The sequence below is a fragment of the Rhyacophila brunnea genome, unplaced genomic scaffold (assembly GCF_057557595.1).
Source record: "Rhyacophila brunnea isolate RB1 unplaced genomic scaffold, BYU_Rbru_1.0 scaffold_142, whole genome shotgun sequence".
In the NCBI taxonomy this organism is placed as follows: domain Eukaryota; kingdom Metazoa; phylum Arthropoda; class Insecta; order Trichoptera; family Rhyacophilidae; genus Rhyacophila; species Rhyacophila brunnea.
The window spans coordinates 380,555-397,945 of NW_028232799.1; the positions used below are offsets into that span (position 1 = coordinate 380,555).

At 32.2% G+C, this 17,391-nt stretch overlaps 2 protein-coding genes across 2 annotated transcripts; both read left to right on the forward strand.

Moving 5' to 3' along the window:
• The first annotated feature begins 854 nt into the window (after positions 1 to 854).
• On the forward strand, positions 855 to 8,208 carry LOC147075514 (uncharacterized). Its single transcript, XM_085942401.1, has 4 exons — positions 855 to 1,045; positions 1,337 to 1,457; positions 6,456 to 6,570; positions 8,136 to 8,208. The coding sequence occupies exons 1-4, from the start codon at positions 899 to 901 to the stop codon at positions 8,206 to 8,208; spliced, it is 456 nt and encodes a 151-aa protein (XP_085798527.1). The 5' UTR covers positions 855 to 898.
• A 1,199-nt stretch (positions 8,209 to 9,407) lies between these two features.
• LOC147075515 (uncharacterized) lies at positions 9,408 to 10,875 on the forward strand. Its single transcript, XM_085942423.1, has one exon. The coding sequence runs from the start codon at positions 9,468 to 9,470 to the stop codon at positions 10,251 to 10,253; it is 786 nt and encodes a 261-aa protein (XP_085798549.1). The 5' UTR covers positions 9,408 to 9,467; the 3' UTR covers positions 10,254 to 10,875.
• Positions 10,876 to 17,391: the final 6,516 nt, after the last annotated feature.

Below are 17,391 nucleotides of genomic sequence, written 5' to 3' on the forward strand. Positions count from 1 at the left end.
CTGCTCAATATAAAAAGAGTGGAAACAATACATACCTAGGTAGTCGCGGGTGGACGTGGTATTGAGTTCGTGAATTCCCGCGCTAAAAACTTAACAATTAAACGAATTCGGATATTAATAATTTATTAAAATGTAAGCGAAGTTATGATATAATTAACATAAGGAACGAACCAATATAAGATTAATTTGGATACTGTTAAATATAAGTTTCTTGGTAAAATAACCGTTGAAAATATAAAGCTAGGTACGTGTTTCGTTTGTTATTTAATTTTTGTGGATCCCGGGTCCTACCAACATCCCGAGCCACAGGATCCATTTTTAACCTAAATATATAATAAATCAATTAATACAATAAAGTAGGGACACTTTATTGCCTACCCATTCAGTCAAGGCTCAAGTAGTAAGTATAACGAACAAGCCATTGCAAAGGGCCATGTCTTTTGACTTTACCTTGTCTATACGTGCACGGTCCAAATCACACACAATGTATGTGTGCCTAGCTCAAAATACGGGTGGCATTTTGTTTGTATTGCACTGACAGATATGTTCTTTTGCCGCGTTAATGATTAATATTGTATTTAACAATATCTGTAGAAGAAAACTTGAAAATAGAAAAAATGCAGATGGGCCATTTTGCCATTTGAAAACCGAGATGCGCTGATCTCGTTATGATTGAGGAAATGCTCATATTTATTTTCGCTCCATTGTTTTGTTTTGACAACAAAACATATATAATTATTATTGAAGTGTGTCACCGTGTCAAGTTAGTGTTTGTATCTATTATAAATTAATATTAGTTTCGACGGTAAACACTTTTCAGTATTGTGGCAGCACTTTTCTAAGATTAACCTGAATGTATCTTGTCTGTCGCGTTGTTCCTGCCATATTTACACTTAACATGGATGTAAAGCAAGAATGTGATGGAGAACACTCCGATATAGAAGACAAGCCTTTGTTTGACACGCTGACAGGCCATTCAAACAGCCCGGAAGTCCGCACTCACGTAAAGCAGGAGAATGCCGACGTTTCAAGTTGCAATTTCGAGGTTAGTTTATGGATAATGATATCTTTTACAAACACTTTAGATTGGCAATAACAGCGATACATGTAATATAATAAAATGTTGCTTTTTACAAACAGTGAAGGAACATGCGATGACATTAAACTTTGTTTCAAAAAATTACATGTTTATACAATTTGACAGCTACGATACATCTGTGATATTATAGGTTAGGTTACATGTTAAATATAATTATATTACATTGTTATATGCATGTTACGTGAACTTAAAGGTTTTACCGTGTTTACAAAATAATATTATAATTGTTTCTTTCAGTGCCTAATGGCTGACCTCTCTAATATAAAATCTGAGACAGATGATCAACAAGCTGTCGTCAAGCGCGAGATTATTGAAGATGTTTCACACCCAACATATGATGATGAATACCCTCAACCGGGTTGTTCTCATTCAGATTACAGGCCAATTGTAAGTAGATATAATGTGTAGGTACTGACACCAATATTAATTCGCTCCAACTTGTTTCATTTGTTAGTTTTAGCTCACACTAATCTCCTATATATTATTATCCTACAGCTGTGCCCGTTTTTGCGAACGATTGTGTGCCTTATTCGTCATGTCCAATAGGTTTAAATGAAAAATGCAGTAGAGAAACGTTCTTTATTCAAGTAAAAAAGTATTGAATTTGATAAATTTCGTTGCGTTTTAGGGTTTTTTAGGGTTATTTTGACTGTTTTACAATAGATTTTCGATCGGCACGTGACTTTTTTTTACAACACATATTAATTAAGGAATTTATTTTTTCGATGTGTTTGCAACACTGAAAATATTATATTTCAAAATGGCGGCTACTCCGTCAATCGTAATGACAATATGATAAATAATGCCTTTGTATTAGAAACAAGAGATGTTTATTTAGGTTTTGGTGACTTTTCGAAACGAATACTACTCTCAATCAAGTGATTTGGCGAATTGTTTATGTTTTAGTGAATTTTTAATCCGGATATTATTCTCAATCAAGCGATTTGGTGCGATCTTAATTAACATAATATTACGCTTTCAGTAGAGGTTAAATAAAACTACCTAATACATGTGTACCTATATTATATTAAAACACTATACTTATCCTAATAATACATTCAATCGTTTGAAGTTGTTATTAGATAATATAAGATTATAATATTAGATTCTTATTACCGGCGAAGTATACCATGTCACATCAATCTGACAGCTGTATGTTTATGATGTGTCACCGTCACCATTCTAATTTAAGTTGTGAAGCAAATACCTATTGTGTATCTACTGTTGATGAAGTTATACGACAGGTAAGTGCATATGCTCCTGATTTAAAACATCATTCTGGTTTTCTGGTCATTATGACATTATTTTAGTGCAACACTTGACGTATATTATTTACGGTCACATTCATATCTGATATTATATTTTTAGACCGTGAAAAACAATATATGTATTTGTCAGGTCCACGACATTATAAGCCGACATGTTAGCCACTCAGTCATTGTGGGTTTCAAAAACCTGAATCAATCCAAACCTTCATCAAACTGTTCAAGCAAAGTAATTCCATTCCTTTCGTTCACAAATTATGTTATCAAATTTGTGATAATATTTACCTAGGTACCTATTCAATTCATTATTATTATCACCATTATCCTCGATCAATCTACTGTTAGATGAAGTTCGCTCCAACCTTATTCTATTTATCTGGTATGTATATAACGATGGTATTTGAATTTAAATTGTAATGGATTTAAAATATAACATATTTTGTGATAGGTACGTTGTCTTGACTTTCAAATTATTAAGTTATTTAAAATAATGATATTATGCACTATTCTGCTCACGTTTTTCAATTATGTTTGATAGTACCGATCAGTGTTACATTGTTCAAACTGTTTGAAATTGGACCCACTGAAGTAAATTTATTTATTATAAGTATTGAGGTCAATTATTCTCTTTCCCCAATTATGAAATGTGGTGATAAAAGTAACTATTTTCACTCTCCAGGTTAGGTTTGGTTTGGTCTAAAAAGAAAGTTGTAAAATCTCATGTCCACCTCTGCGGCACATTTACTACAGATTTTTTTATGTTTACGATAAATGGATGTTAGCCACTCGGTTAACCTATTATGTCCATACTGGTACAGTTCGGTTATGAGGAATACAGCGAAAAACACATTTTGAAAATAGCTGATATACTGGATTATTTGTTAGGTTAACCTAACCAAACCTAACATATCGGCTATTTTCAAAATGTGTTTTCCGCTGAATACCTCATAACAGAACTGTACCGCAGAATCTTATTAATTGCATTTTTCGACATTTATCCGACTGTCATTTATTTTATCAGCTTCACAATAATTCACAATAACAAACATAGACTAAAATATTTTTATTCGAACTTTTATATTCAAAGACAACGTAAACATAATTATTTTTAGGGAGGTAAATTATTAAAAATGACATTTACTATAGGTAATTATTACACAACGTATATAATATTATTTCATTTTATATTGTATTACATAATATAAGTAAAATGCATGCGTGCGTATAAGCAAATAAAATAGTGAATTATGATAATTTCATACCCTAATCACACTATGAGTCGTCTACGTCGTATTATCCATTATTTCCATTCGCGTGGTTATATAGAAGAATTAATATGTATCACTATGTTTATTCGCATTCCACCACTGGATGAAGGTTGTATCAATAATCCTATTGGTCATATGAACTGCTATATCTATTAAAATTGGTGTTATTAAAATTTACCTACCCATTTATATCGTCATTATTATCATGAACCAGGATCAATCCACTGCTCGATGAAGGCCTCTCAAAACTAATTCCATTCCTGTTTCATATATACATTGCTGCATTTATCAAATATTTCAATATAATATATTCATTTCATCGATATCATCATTAGACCAGGTCAATCTACTGCTGGATGAAAGCTTCTCTAAGCCGATTCTACTCTTTTTGGTCCTATGAATAATCGCTATATAATATACATAATCTACCTATTTATAATGCCATTATCATAATCAGTTTATATCAATACACTTCTGGACGAATTCTTTTCCAACTTAATAATTACTTCCACTCAGATCTATATATTTCTTCTTTTATCAACATTTGTTTCGATATGAACGTCCCGCAGCGTGAAACATATTATCGCTTAAATTTTAATTCAAATTTTAATTTTTTTAAATATTATTCTATGGCTGCAAGCATTTTTTTAGACAATGAAACAAAATAACTTAATAGTTTAAATTTATTTTTTATATGGCTAACCTTCTTCAATTACATTATATTCAATCGCAATCAAATTGTCAGGTATTATGCTAGGTCTAGCAGCCTGGGATGGTATCAGATGACATCCTGAAGGCCAAAATCCATAATAAACTATACATATGACACTAAATTTATATCGACAGTAACGACTTGCAAATTGTAAAAGTAACAAATCAGCAACATGCCAAACGGCGCCGTCTCTGCATACTTCACAATTTTATTAAAATCCAATATCATTTCATTAGGACGCCAAGCTGTCTGCAAGACCTAGCGAGACAGACTGGCGAGACCTAGCTGGCTCAGCTAGTAATATATTAATACAATATATGTGTAGGTTTGTACATCTTTCGTTAAATCGTGAGTATTTAATTATGATAATTTATACATCACAATCATTCAAATGTAAAGCAATTTTTAATGTGAATAGGTTTCTAAAATTGCGATCCACTATACGTTAAATTAATCTCACGTAAGTGCCTTTTAAGTCATGCAAGGTAAGATTTGTAAAAAAAATAACGTTAATTTGTTCTATTGTTTATAAAAAAATGGCTTCCAGCAAAGAGGAGGTTTATCGCACGCATCTCGACGCGTAAGCTGCTCGGCCATCGTTACGTTATTTAGGTGATCATTAGTTATTTTATCAAGAAATATCAGGAATACACATAGCACAGTTGCATAGTGAACATATTTTATTGACATCAGTCAATTATGTTATCCAATCTTTGAATTTGCATTCAAAACTATATTAATTTCTTGACGAAGTGCATTCTGTACGTCCGGTTTTGGGCCACTTTTCGAGCACTGCTGGCCGTATATTACAAATAGCATTAACAATGTTGGTTTTCAAGGCGTCAATTATGTATGGCTTATCAGCGTCACCTAGCCTCTCTGGAAATATTCCATACCTATTTGTTAAATCGCACGACTTTGGAAGCAAATTGACAGGTTCATATCATAAATAAACCTAATGCAATAAGTCAATGGTTGCGGTCGTATCCTGATCCCGTAGTTTCATCCTGTTGACACCACATCCTGTTCGGATCAATCCCATCCATACGTGCAACAGCAACAAATATCATTGATCATTATAACGCGAGCTCCTGCCTTTAATAAATAAGGTTCGATGATTCCACCAGCATGTAAACCGCACAAGCTAGTGAATTATTTTTATGTAAAGAAATCTGTTCTCTTCCAGATTGGACCCCATATGCGCCAATTTTGTTTATTAACAAACCCGTTTAGCCCAAAATAAGCGTCATCGCTTAAGTAAAACATATATATCTTTGAATCGCTGTTCGATCGTCACTCTATTCATGATTCGCCTGTCTAAATACTGATCATAAGTGTCAAAAAGGATGCGCAGTATTACAGGTCGGTTTGACGATTAACCCTTTCGTATGTTCTATCTAAGCAAAAAATAAAACTCTTTTTCCATTGTGGAATCTTGAAAACAGAGAGATAATGGTATTTCATGCGAATCGAGTTGAAATATCACGAAATCGGTGATTTAATGTAGTACCTTATTATAATATTTCACCTGCCATTAAATACAAAATCTCGTTCGTCTTTTTCATCTTCAGCAAGTTGTAGTTATGTGCATTGGATAAAAATTCATCTCTCAAGTAAGATATTCTTTGTCCACTTCTCCTTGCATGTAGCGTGTATTTTTAGTATGGATAAGTGATTGCACCCCTTACTCTACTATACCTTAGATTATACAATTAAAAGTTTATGAAAAACATGAAACAGGTATTCATTCATTGACGACCAATAATAATAATAATTAAAGCGGGATGTGTAGCAAGAGTGGGCAAGCCAAACGTTATTAATTTAATTTACAAATATTTAGATATTTAATAATAATATTCCAAATTCACGAAATATTGAAATCAACCGTAGAAGTTTTCACTGGATATAGTAATTTTGGGTTTCGTTGTCTAATAGTCGATCCCACACCCCACAATACTTTCTCCAATATGGAGTAGTATAACGTAGTAAGTGTTCTATTAAATCATGTGGAATTTCGATGTATGATATTTAAATATTGTTTATACTATAAATTGATCGAAGTTGTTTGATGAGATTTGAATATTTTTTGTGACCTTTGTTTCGCCTTTCAGCTAGGCAGGTGACAGTCACCCAGATTCGACCAGCTCAGATATGTGATCTGGGGGTCATCTATGTGAGGATCTTGGAGTACAAAGTGCAAACACTCGATGATGGTGCTTCACTACAGTTATTTTAACGAATAAATCTAACGTTCAGTATAACGATATTTACTGTTAATGGCTCTACTATTATTCCATGGCCAAGGTCACATATAATTTATATATTGTTTTATATAGTTCTTAGAAAAACTGTAAAGAAAATATATATAGTTATAATTATAGGAACTAATTCGTAGAATTTTATTGACTATTTAAGTCCAAATTTATTTATATATATTTATTTATTTAATTTTCATTAATTTATAAAAGTCTTAATAATGTCTTAATAATATAGAGCCTCTAATTAGAAAGTTGGAGAACATCATACGTAATTAGGACGTACTCGCGGCCATCAGGTTTGACCAGAAAAAGAAGAGATTCGCTGCGCGGATTAAAGTTTTACCTCTCAAATAGTTACATCTTGAATAAGAGAGGTTAATAGTTTACATACATAATGATCCCTTAGCTCATCGACTGGACTTATAAGGATGTGCATTTAAATTTTATTGTAATATCGTCCACTTTTGAGCTTTACAAACTATGACTTTTCATCTCTTCTTATGTTCGAACATACTCGTCTAAAGGATAAATACAAAGTTATAAAGGCTTAAGATTGACTTAGTCTATTAGTTAATATATGATGTTTGCCTTATATCTAAGTTTATATAAATCAATTATGGCATCACAAATAATTAATCTGCTAGGAAAGTTTGATTAATTCTGTTTAAGCATTACGGTATTATCTTGCTCACTCATATAGAGTTTATCTATGGGAAATTGCCCACCTACTGTATGCTCTTTCCACTCACTGCACCTTATACTTCAAACAAAACGTGAGTGGAAATTTGGCCCGAGCGCTGGCTCTATCTTACATACGGTGTAATATAGCAATTATAAGAAGGAGAGTTTGCACTATATTATTTAATTTACGTAACTTTGCATAATAATAATACATATTTAAAAGATGCTGCTTTTTACATGATTCTATATAACAACTAGGTATTCTGATACGTCATTTGAATATAATATAATGGCAATCATATAATGATTATTAATTTAATCGATTCTATACATTGAGTAATGGCATATTAAATTTGCTCGGTGATCTTATGTTAACAATACAATTAAACATTTAAATACATATTAATTCGTTATGCATACCAGTAATACCTATAAATATATTTAATTATTCCTTTATACTACATCTATAATACTTACCGCTGAGGTCGACTCTTGGCATCCACAGCCCATCCTGAGTAGTTGCTAAACCGGTCAGTATAAATTGCCGGACTTACTCCTTGGTGCTTACTTTGGATTTGTTATAGGTGGTTAACGTCATTTTATTAGCGACAGGATTTATTATAAGGCTGAAATATGCAGTTATGTCGTCAAAATTTTACGTACACGAACACCAACTGAAGGTCAGTGCTCTCTCACGTGTTGGTGTCACAGGCCTATGCCCACCCTCCAACGATACTATTGACAGTTTACTCTAACTTCGGTATTTAATAATGTCTGCAGATGCTGAAAAGGAAAAAAAAATACAAATGGAATATTATAACACAACAATTGATAATATTGAATTTTTTCTAGGCAGTTTTCACAAAGCATCACGATACTGGCGACAGTCAACAATCCTCAGATGATGGAATCCAGGATAGAATGATGCAGTATTCAGAAGTCACGATAGATGAGAAAGACATTAAAAAAGAAATCTTAGAACGCGATACTCCGAAGGAACTTCTCCTTATTCTAAGAAGAGTAATCCATTTCTCACGTAATTTAATTTGCTGCATTTGTAGCGCAGTTTTTGGTAGCAGAAGTGCTCTAAAAACTCACAAAATTGCTCACATGGACGTGATTGATGATCAAAATCAAGTCATCGTATTTTCTCAACATTGTAATATAGCAAATAAAAATGCATGTACTAGTGAAAAACCTTATAAATGCAATGTATGTTTATATAGATGCTCGCGACTTGGTCATCTCAAAACACATAAAATGACACATACTGGTGAAAAACCTTATAAATGCAATTTATGTTCATACAGATGCTCGCTAATTTATGATCTTAAGAAACATAAAATGACACATACTGGTGAAAAACCTTATAAATGCAGTGTATGTTCATATAAATGCTCGCGACCTGGTGGTCTTAAGATACATAAAATGACACATACTGGTGAAAAACCCTTTAAATGCAGTGTATGTTCATATAGATGCTCGCAACCTAGTGATCTTAAAAAACATAAAATGACACATACTGGTGAAAAACCTTATAAATGCAATGTTTGTTCATATAGATGCTCGCAACTTGGTTATCTCAAAAGACATCAAATTACACATACTGGTGAAAAACCGTATAAATGCAATCTATGTTCATATAGATTCTCGCAACTTGGTTATCTCAAAACACATAAAATGACGCATACTGGTGAAAAACCTTATAAATGCAATGTATGTTCATATAGATGCTCGCAAGTTGGGCATCTCAAAACACATAAAATGACACATACTGGTGAAAAAAGACATCAATGCGATGTATGTTTAAAAAAATACATCAACAATAGTGTACTCAAGAGACATAAAATGACACACACCGATGAAAAACCATATCAATGCGATGTTTGTTTTAAAAAGTTCAGCGCAAATAGTAAACTGAAAATACATAAAATTACACATACTGGTGAAAAACCACATCAATGTCATGTATGTTCTAAACAATTCTCTCGTATTTCAAATCTTAAAAGTCATATAATGACTCATACTGGTGAAAAACCACATCAATGCGATGTGTGTTCTAAAAAGTTAATCTCAAATAGTAAACTCAAAATCCATAAAATGACACATACGGGTGAAAAACCACATAAATGCGATGTGTGTTGTAAAAAATTCATCAACAATAGTGAACTCAAAAGACATAAAATGACACATACTGGTGAAAAACCATATCAATGTCGTGTATGTTCTAAACAATTCTCTCGTATTTCAAATCTTAAAGGTCATATAATGACTCATACTGGTGAAAAACCATATCAATGCGATTTGTGTTTTAAAAAGTTCAACGCAAATAGTAAACTGAAAATACATAAAATGACACATACTGGTGAAAAACCACATCAATGCGATGTTTGTTTAAAAAAATTCCAGCTAATTGGTACTCTCAAAATACACAAAATGACTCACACTGGTGAAAAACCACATCAATGCGATGTTTGTTTAAAGAATTTCCAGCAAATTTGTGATCTCAAAAAACATAAAATGACACATACTGGTGAAAAACCACATCATTGTAATGTGTGTTCTAAACAATTCTCTCTAATTTCTCATCTTAAAGGTCATATAATGACTCATACTGGTGAAAAACCACATCAATGCGATGTTTGTTTTCAAAAATTTCTGCAAATTGGTCAATTAAGAAGACATAAAATGACCCATATTGCTGAAAAACCACATCATTGCGATGTGTGTTTTAAAAAGTTCACTGAAAATAAATGTCTCAATATACATAAAAAGATACACACTGGTGAAAAACCACATCAATGCGATGTGTGTTCTAAAAAGTTAATCTCAAATAGTAAACTCAAAATCCATAAAATGACACATACGGGTGAAAAACCACATCAATGCGATGTGTGTTGTAAAAAAATCATCAACAATAGTGAACTCAAAAGACATAAAATGACACACACTGGTGAAAAACCACATTAATGCGATGTGTGTTGTAAAAATTCATCAATAATAATGAACTCAGAAGACATAAAGTGACACATACTGGTGAAAAACCACATCAGTGCGATGTGTGTTTTAAAAAGTGCAACTCAAATAGTGATCTCAAAATACATAAGATGACACATACTGGTGAAAAACAACATCAATGCGATGTGTGTTTTAAAAATTTTCGGCGAATCGATCTTTAAAAAAGTCATAAAATGACACATACTGGTAAAAAAACCCATCAGTGCGATGTGTGTTTTAAAAAATTTTGAAATAATAACGCTCTTAAATATCATAAAATGACTTATACTAGTGAAAAACCACATCAATGCGATATGTGCTTTAAAAAAATCCTAATAATGGTGCTCTCAAAAGATATAAAATGACATACACTGGTGAAAAACCACATCAATGCGGAGTGTTTTAAAAAGTTCATCGCAAACAGTGATCTCAAAATACATAAAATGACACATACTGGTGAAAAACCACATCAATGCGAAGTGTGTTTTAAAAATTTTCGGCGAATCAATCTTTTAAAAAATCATAAAATGACACATACTGGTAAAAAAACACATCAGTGCGATGTGTGTTTTAAAAAATTCAGACAAATTAATTCTCTAAAATATCATAAAATGACTCATACTGGTGAAAAACCACATCAATGCGATATGTGTTTTGAAAAATTTCCAGATATTGGTGCTCTCAAAAGACATAAAATGACGCACACTGGTGAAAAACCACATCAATGTGAAGTGTGTTTTAAAAATTTCATCGAAAATAGTGATCTCAAAATACATAAAATGACACATACTGGTGACAAACTACTTTAAGACTAGAATTATTATTTTAAAATTATAAGAAGTTGGAAATTAACCACACCGATTTATCAAATCGTGTACATGTATATTTTCGTAATTACCCACTTAAAAATATGCTGACATGTAAATTAAGATTTTATTAGTTTTATGTTCTATCATTTTATTTAGAAATTTAATAAAAAAGTTTAACTAGATATATTATTGTTGGATTTGCTCATAAATATGATAAATAAAATTTTGTATACTTACTGATCATTGCTGTTTTCTATGTACTTCACCATGTCATTGATTACCCAGTGATGGGGAATAGTGCAAGAACAATTTCGTACTACTTACCTAGGTCCATCGCCACGTCTCGCGATATGTGAGACAAACAGCGCATAGATCTCTTATGTAGCATCGCTGCGGGGAAAGGGAGGGTCGTCCATGGTGAAGGAACTCATGAGGTCTCGCGATGGGTTTGTTTTCGATGTTTTTATATTCAGTATTAAAAAAAATATTCTAAGTATATTGATTTTTTTTAATATTTTTGTTTTGGAAATGTAGTTTGCAGCCCTGTTATATTATAAGGTTTGGATTATAAAAATTGGTATTACTATTGTATATTATTCTTTCATTATAATCCACTGTAAATTAACATAATAATCACATAATACTTTATAATTAAAAAATTTGAATACCTATTAGATTGTTTTTATTAATTGGCGCCACAACCCGGTGTGGATCTTGGCTGCCTCACAAAGATGTTTCATAAAATTATTTTTTACGCGAAATGGATGTTAACCACTTTGCTCAACCAAAAGGTGCATCCTCTGGATTCAAACATAGTATGTTACATTGAAAATCAATATGTGAATTTTGTCAGACCCAGGTTTCAACCCGAGACCTTCGACTAACCGCGAGGATACATTATTACTCGGCCATTGCGGACGCTTATATTACAGCAGTTTTTATTATTATTCAGAGTCCAACAAGAGTGTCGATTTCAGTGACATCCCTAGATAAAATGCCACCCCTAGGCAGCGCTAGAATGCCGCTCCATTTTTATACAGTATTTTTTATCATCCCTTCATAAATTAGATATTTACTTATCTGAGAAAAGTGTACACCTAGCGTCCAAAACACGAGAGCCATTACTCTTATGAAGATGTTCCTATAAAATATGCTTACCAAGTCATTTAAATATAAAAAATATGTAATGGTGAATATTATAAAACAATGAAGTTGGAAAATGGAAGTGTGAGAATTGCATATCGTCACTGTTATGGCAGAAAACACTTATTCGAAACAAATGACATAGGTATTGAGTTAGTTATACTAAAATGTTCCATATTTCAAACTTTACCGTCTGGAAATATTCTTAATAAATCATCATCATCAGCCGGAGTAATTCCACTGCTGGATGAAGGCCTCCCCAAGCTAGTCAAACTCACATGATAGACCATTTCAAACATTTTAACAATTTCAAAGTCAAATTACTCAAAACTAGTATTCTTCAGTTAGTGTGTTCTGCCAGAACAGAGACGATATTATGATGTAGGTATTTAACAAAACGGGTTTCAAATTCAATAAACCTTATTAGATACATAAGGCGATGAATATATTACATGTAAACGTTATATGTCTATCAAATAGGCAAGGAATGAAATCTCCAAACAACAAAATGTACATTTCATTGATGCACACAAATGTTATTACTTACAGTAAACCAGGAGATAAAACTACAGCTAAGGAAAGATCAAACCAACTAGTTATAGTGGTTTATAACAGGTTTTACCATGTCTGCTAATATCCACAATTATTGTGTATGTACCTACTATAAAAGATTATTGTTTGTGTACAATTTAACTATTAGTGAGTTCTTCTCAAGAATTCTCCGAAGGTTATAATGTGGCACGAGTCAACCGGTGGAGAGGTTCCAAAGACATCGCATCATGTGTATTTGAGAAAATCGTGAATCTTTCACCTGAAATCAAACACGTTGTCACATACTCAGATGCTGCAGATGGACAGAACAGAAATATTAGTGTGGCATGTATGTTTACTTATGCATTATAAAAAATACCTCGGTGAAGAAGCTGATTGACCAAAAATTTCTTCTATCCTATCATACTAGACTTGAATGTGATAGTGACCATTCAAGAATAGTGATAGCAAAAAAAAGGTTGACGACAAGAACTTAAAAAATATGGTACTCCGGAATCGATTCCAATTTGTAAGAGTGGCCAGAGATTGGAAGCTATTTGAAATGATAAAAATGTCCCAAAATACTTTTTTTGCTTTTTCAAAATACTTAAAAATTCACAATTTCATTGCAAATAAGATAAAGAATGTAATAAGTTGAAGTTGTAAAAAATTAGAAGGCTTTGATGGCAATGAACTTGAGGGCAATGTAGACGTAGAAGATATTGTTAAGGCTTAAAATTTAAAAAAATATATTTAATGATTTAATCGTTTCTTTATATTAGTATTTATATCTACCTGTAAGAACATACCTAATATGAAATTCATATTATTTCATGGAACGGAAAATTCTCATTAGGAATTATTTTTGCAACCCTCTGAAAATATTTGACGCCAATGTTTGGTATCAATATGAAACTATGTAACATTTTTAATTATCAAGTGTCAACCATTAAACATATTATTATGTTAAGCTATTTTTTGATGTTTTATTATCCAATTACCTCACATACCTATCATGTTAGTTTATCTTACCATATTATAACATCTTATTGGAATATAAGCTGGCAAAAAATTATAACTTGGAATATCTGGAAAGTCTTTTTTTATACCAAACGTGGAGAATCAAAACTTTGGAATACCTACTTATTCTATATCTAAAACTCATTTCGAATACATCGTTTCATTATAATATTTACAAAAGACATATTCACCAGAAAGATTCAAACAATCTCAAAATTTAAAACAGCTCTCCTGCACAATTAACAAAAGTGCACATATCAGGTTTTGCCATCTGAAAACTGAATTTATAAAATGAAGTTACTATTTAATATACTTAATTACCTTCTTCGGTAATTATGCAATACATGGCGTATTATAGTTATAAATTACAGTATTTTCTAAATGCTAATTTCCTCAAGGCATACGTCATCTCAAACACGCAGCACACGATCGCCCATCCCTTACATAATTTATTAGTACTACATACATATTAAGTAATTAATTCCTTTATAAAACTAATGACTAAACATTTTATTTTTTATTACTAGCGCCTATTTTATATAAAACAAATCCGCCACGATTTTCGATTATTTATTTGCATTCGTCATCTCGTGTACTTTATTGTTACCTACCTTTTTTCTGGATCTTTGTTCATCTTTTCTTTTACACACCGGGCGATGGAATTTACCGAAGGATAACACATTTAGGTACGTAGTTGAGCAGGGAATCACATCAGGTGTTTTATTTAATCGTTTATAGACATCAGGGTAACGGTTCGGCCCGCTTTTATTAAATATTTATAAACGCCAGGAAATGCCTGATAATAACAGGTAGGTGTCACTACCTATCAGGTCAAGGGTCACAATAAAAAAATATTACAAAAAAATTACGAGTAGTTGAAGTAGAATGAATAGTTGAATAGATTATTATAAACAATGAAGATAAAAATGTAATAAATAGTAAAAGTAAAATAAAAATCGCCGTTTTAGACCATTCCGAGGTATTTATTTATTTGTTCACTCCCAAGTCCAAATAACAGACGATGACCAGCAACCAGCATACCAAGCGAAGAAAGAGAATGCATCTTCTTCGCTCTGACGGGAGATGGCAATAACTATATGGTTTACAATAATGAGTTTCCTTGTGCGAACAGGTACTACTAATTATGAATGGGGTAGTGTGAATAAAAGCGATTAAAACCAAATAAGTTTCCGATTTTCTTTATTTATATATAAAATATAAAACATATTGTTTCTAAATACGGTTATTAACCAAGCTATCGTCATACTCAGCAGGTATCTTCCATTTGTCAAACGGCTAAAAATGTTGGGTTCATTCATTCAAAACAAAAACTTCCGTCGGCTGACATTTTATTTAGACAGAACCAATTCCAATATCTTTGGACATAACTATTATTACCATAACAAGGCAAACTCTTAAAAACTAAGAGGAGCATGCATAGAACATTAAATAACACCAATAATTTACAGCCATAAACGAAAATACGATGACAGTTGTACATTTTTTTTGTATTTAGTGACGTCACACGTATAACGATTCAATTAAGGATATGTCTTTACCTACCTGCGCATCTATTCTATACACAAGACTGATATCGGCCGCTATCAGTAACTATCGAGGGTAGTTTTTCATTTTTTTGTATCGATGTATTAGCACTTATTGTAAAAATTACAAGGTTGTAATTGTTACAATACGTGCTATGTTTTAACAGCACCTATATGTGTTAAATTTTATAGTGGGATAGACAGTTTTGACTGTTTAGAAGGCTAATTTATTGTAATTGTTACAATACGTGCTCATACTTCGATATAAAAATGAAAAACTACCCTCGATAGCAATCGTGTGTACAGCATAGATGTGCAAAGGCACTTAGCGCAAAAATATGAAGCTTGCACACATTTAAATTTTTATATTTTATATAACACTAAATTTATTTTTACATTATAAAAAACTTAATAAACTAAATTTTAATAATACTTAAATATTACCTACCTAATAATAAGATGGGGTCCTTTGACAATTTTTACATTTTATAACATTTTTTTACAATTGTAAGTTTACTTTTGACTTAAAATTAAAAATCTTTTTCTTTTCAATGATTTCAGATAGGTACCTAAATGTTTACTTATTGATACAGTTGAAATTTTAAATTATCAAAAACATGTATATCGCCTTAAGCCCTGCGAAACCAAACCATAACGGAATATTCTTTGTCAAAAAATACACCTCTATCTATAAAATATCAAAAATTATGCCATATAATCATACGTAAAATAAGATATTCTATAGATAGAATAATATTGGTATCTATTATAGTTTTGTTTGAGCAGCGCATAACAATTTAAAAAAAATTACAAATTACGTGACAAAAGTGGTATGTTTTTATAATTCAACTAAAATAAATAAATATGAATGAAAAAGTGTCCACCATATTGTAGAATCGCCCAAACAAAGCTATGAACTAGCCAACACCCACGATGGACGCGCGGCTTAAGCGTCGGCAGTCCCAAGTTCAAATCGTGAGTCTGGCATGTACACATATTATTTTTCAATTTATGTAGGGTCAGAGTATGGACTTAATAGGTTGAGCAAGTGGCTGACATCCGATTCTCGTAAAAACAAAATCCGTTGGAGGCCCATGTGTTCCTATTAGGATCGGATATGGTTAAAAAACAACTATCTTACGGTAGTCGAGTTCGATACACTTCAATTTATGTGACTAAGACCTAACGTCCACTTACACAAATCCAAAATACAACAAACGAGATTTCTCAGAGCAAGTGGGTTTGAAGTATTCAAAAACTGTATTTAGCACAGAGGCAATAGTTATTATTGTATGGTTTAAAATAATATTACATACGGTTACATAATAATATTATGTCGCTATAGAATGGGCTACAAAAATATTAATTGTCAACGTTATCGGTTGATGATAAAAATGACGTACGCGCATTCGGTCACTTCTCGACTGACCATTATTTCAAAGTCTTTACTACAGATACTTTATCCTAGCTAATTAGTGAATGGGTAGCTAACGCCTTTATTAGTATAATATAATTATATATTGAAATTATGTCCCAAAAATGCGGGATTTTTTAAAAATAAATAAATCGTGAAATATGCTTCAAATGGCCTTGTCTGAATACGCCAATTAGGATGGCCCTAATACAACGGATAAATTTCTACCCACCTGACAATTTGACCATTGCCTGGCGCGACAAGTAACGGTCAGTCATTCGTCAATCGTGGGCATATAAACACTTACCTAAGCTAAACCGTCAAGTACACGCACCGCATGACCCAATGAACAATACTCAACGAGACTGATAATACGACCAGGATTGACAAACAGGCCACGGAGCCAACCTCAATAGCATAAAAGGTCAGTAACTGGCATCCTAAACATACCCTCCCCTTCCCCCAGCATCCGAATCATTCTTTCACAGTTTACAGTTCAATAAAAAGCACAGCCAGTGCCATGCTACCAAATTTTATGCATGAGTAATTACAATTATCACATTCAAAAGGCTTTTCCCCAGATTGCGTCTTTTTGTGCAATTTAAGGCAACTAGACGTTATGCACGAGTTATTACACTTTAAAAATTATG

Excerpts from the sequence above, each read along its gene's own strand:
- LOC147075514 (XM_085942401.1), top strand. The coding sequence starts at position 899 with ATGGATGTAAAGCAAGAATGTGATGGAGAACACTCCGATATAGAAGAC. Across the intron at positions 1,046-1,336 it reads TTTCAAGTTGCAATTTCGAG|TGCCTAATGGCTGACCTCTC; the intron begins GTTAGTTTATGG and ends TGTTTCTTTCAG. Across the intron at positions 1,458-6,455 it reads TGATGAATACCCTCAACCGG|CTAGGCAGGTGACAGTCACC; the intron begins GTTGTTCTCATT and ends TTCGCCTTTCAG.
- LOC147075515 (XM_085942423.1), top strand. The coding sequence starts at position 9,468 with ATGACACATACTGGTGAAAAACCATATCAATGTCGTGTATGTTCTAAA.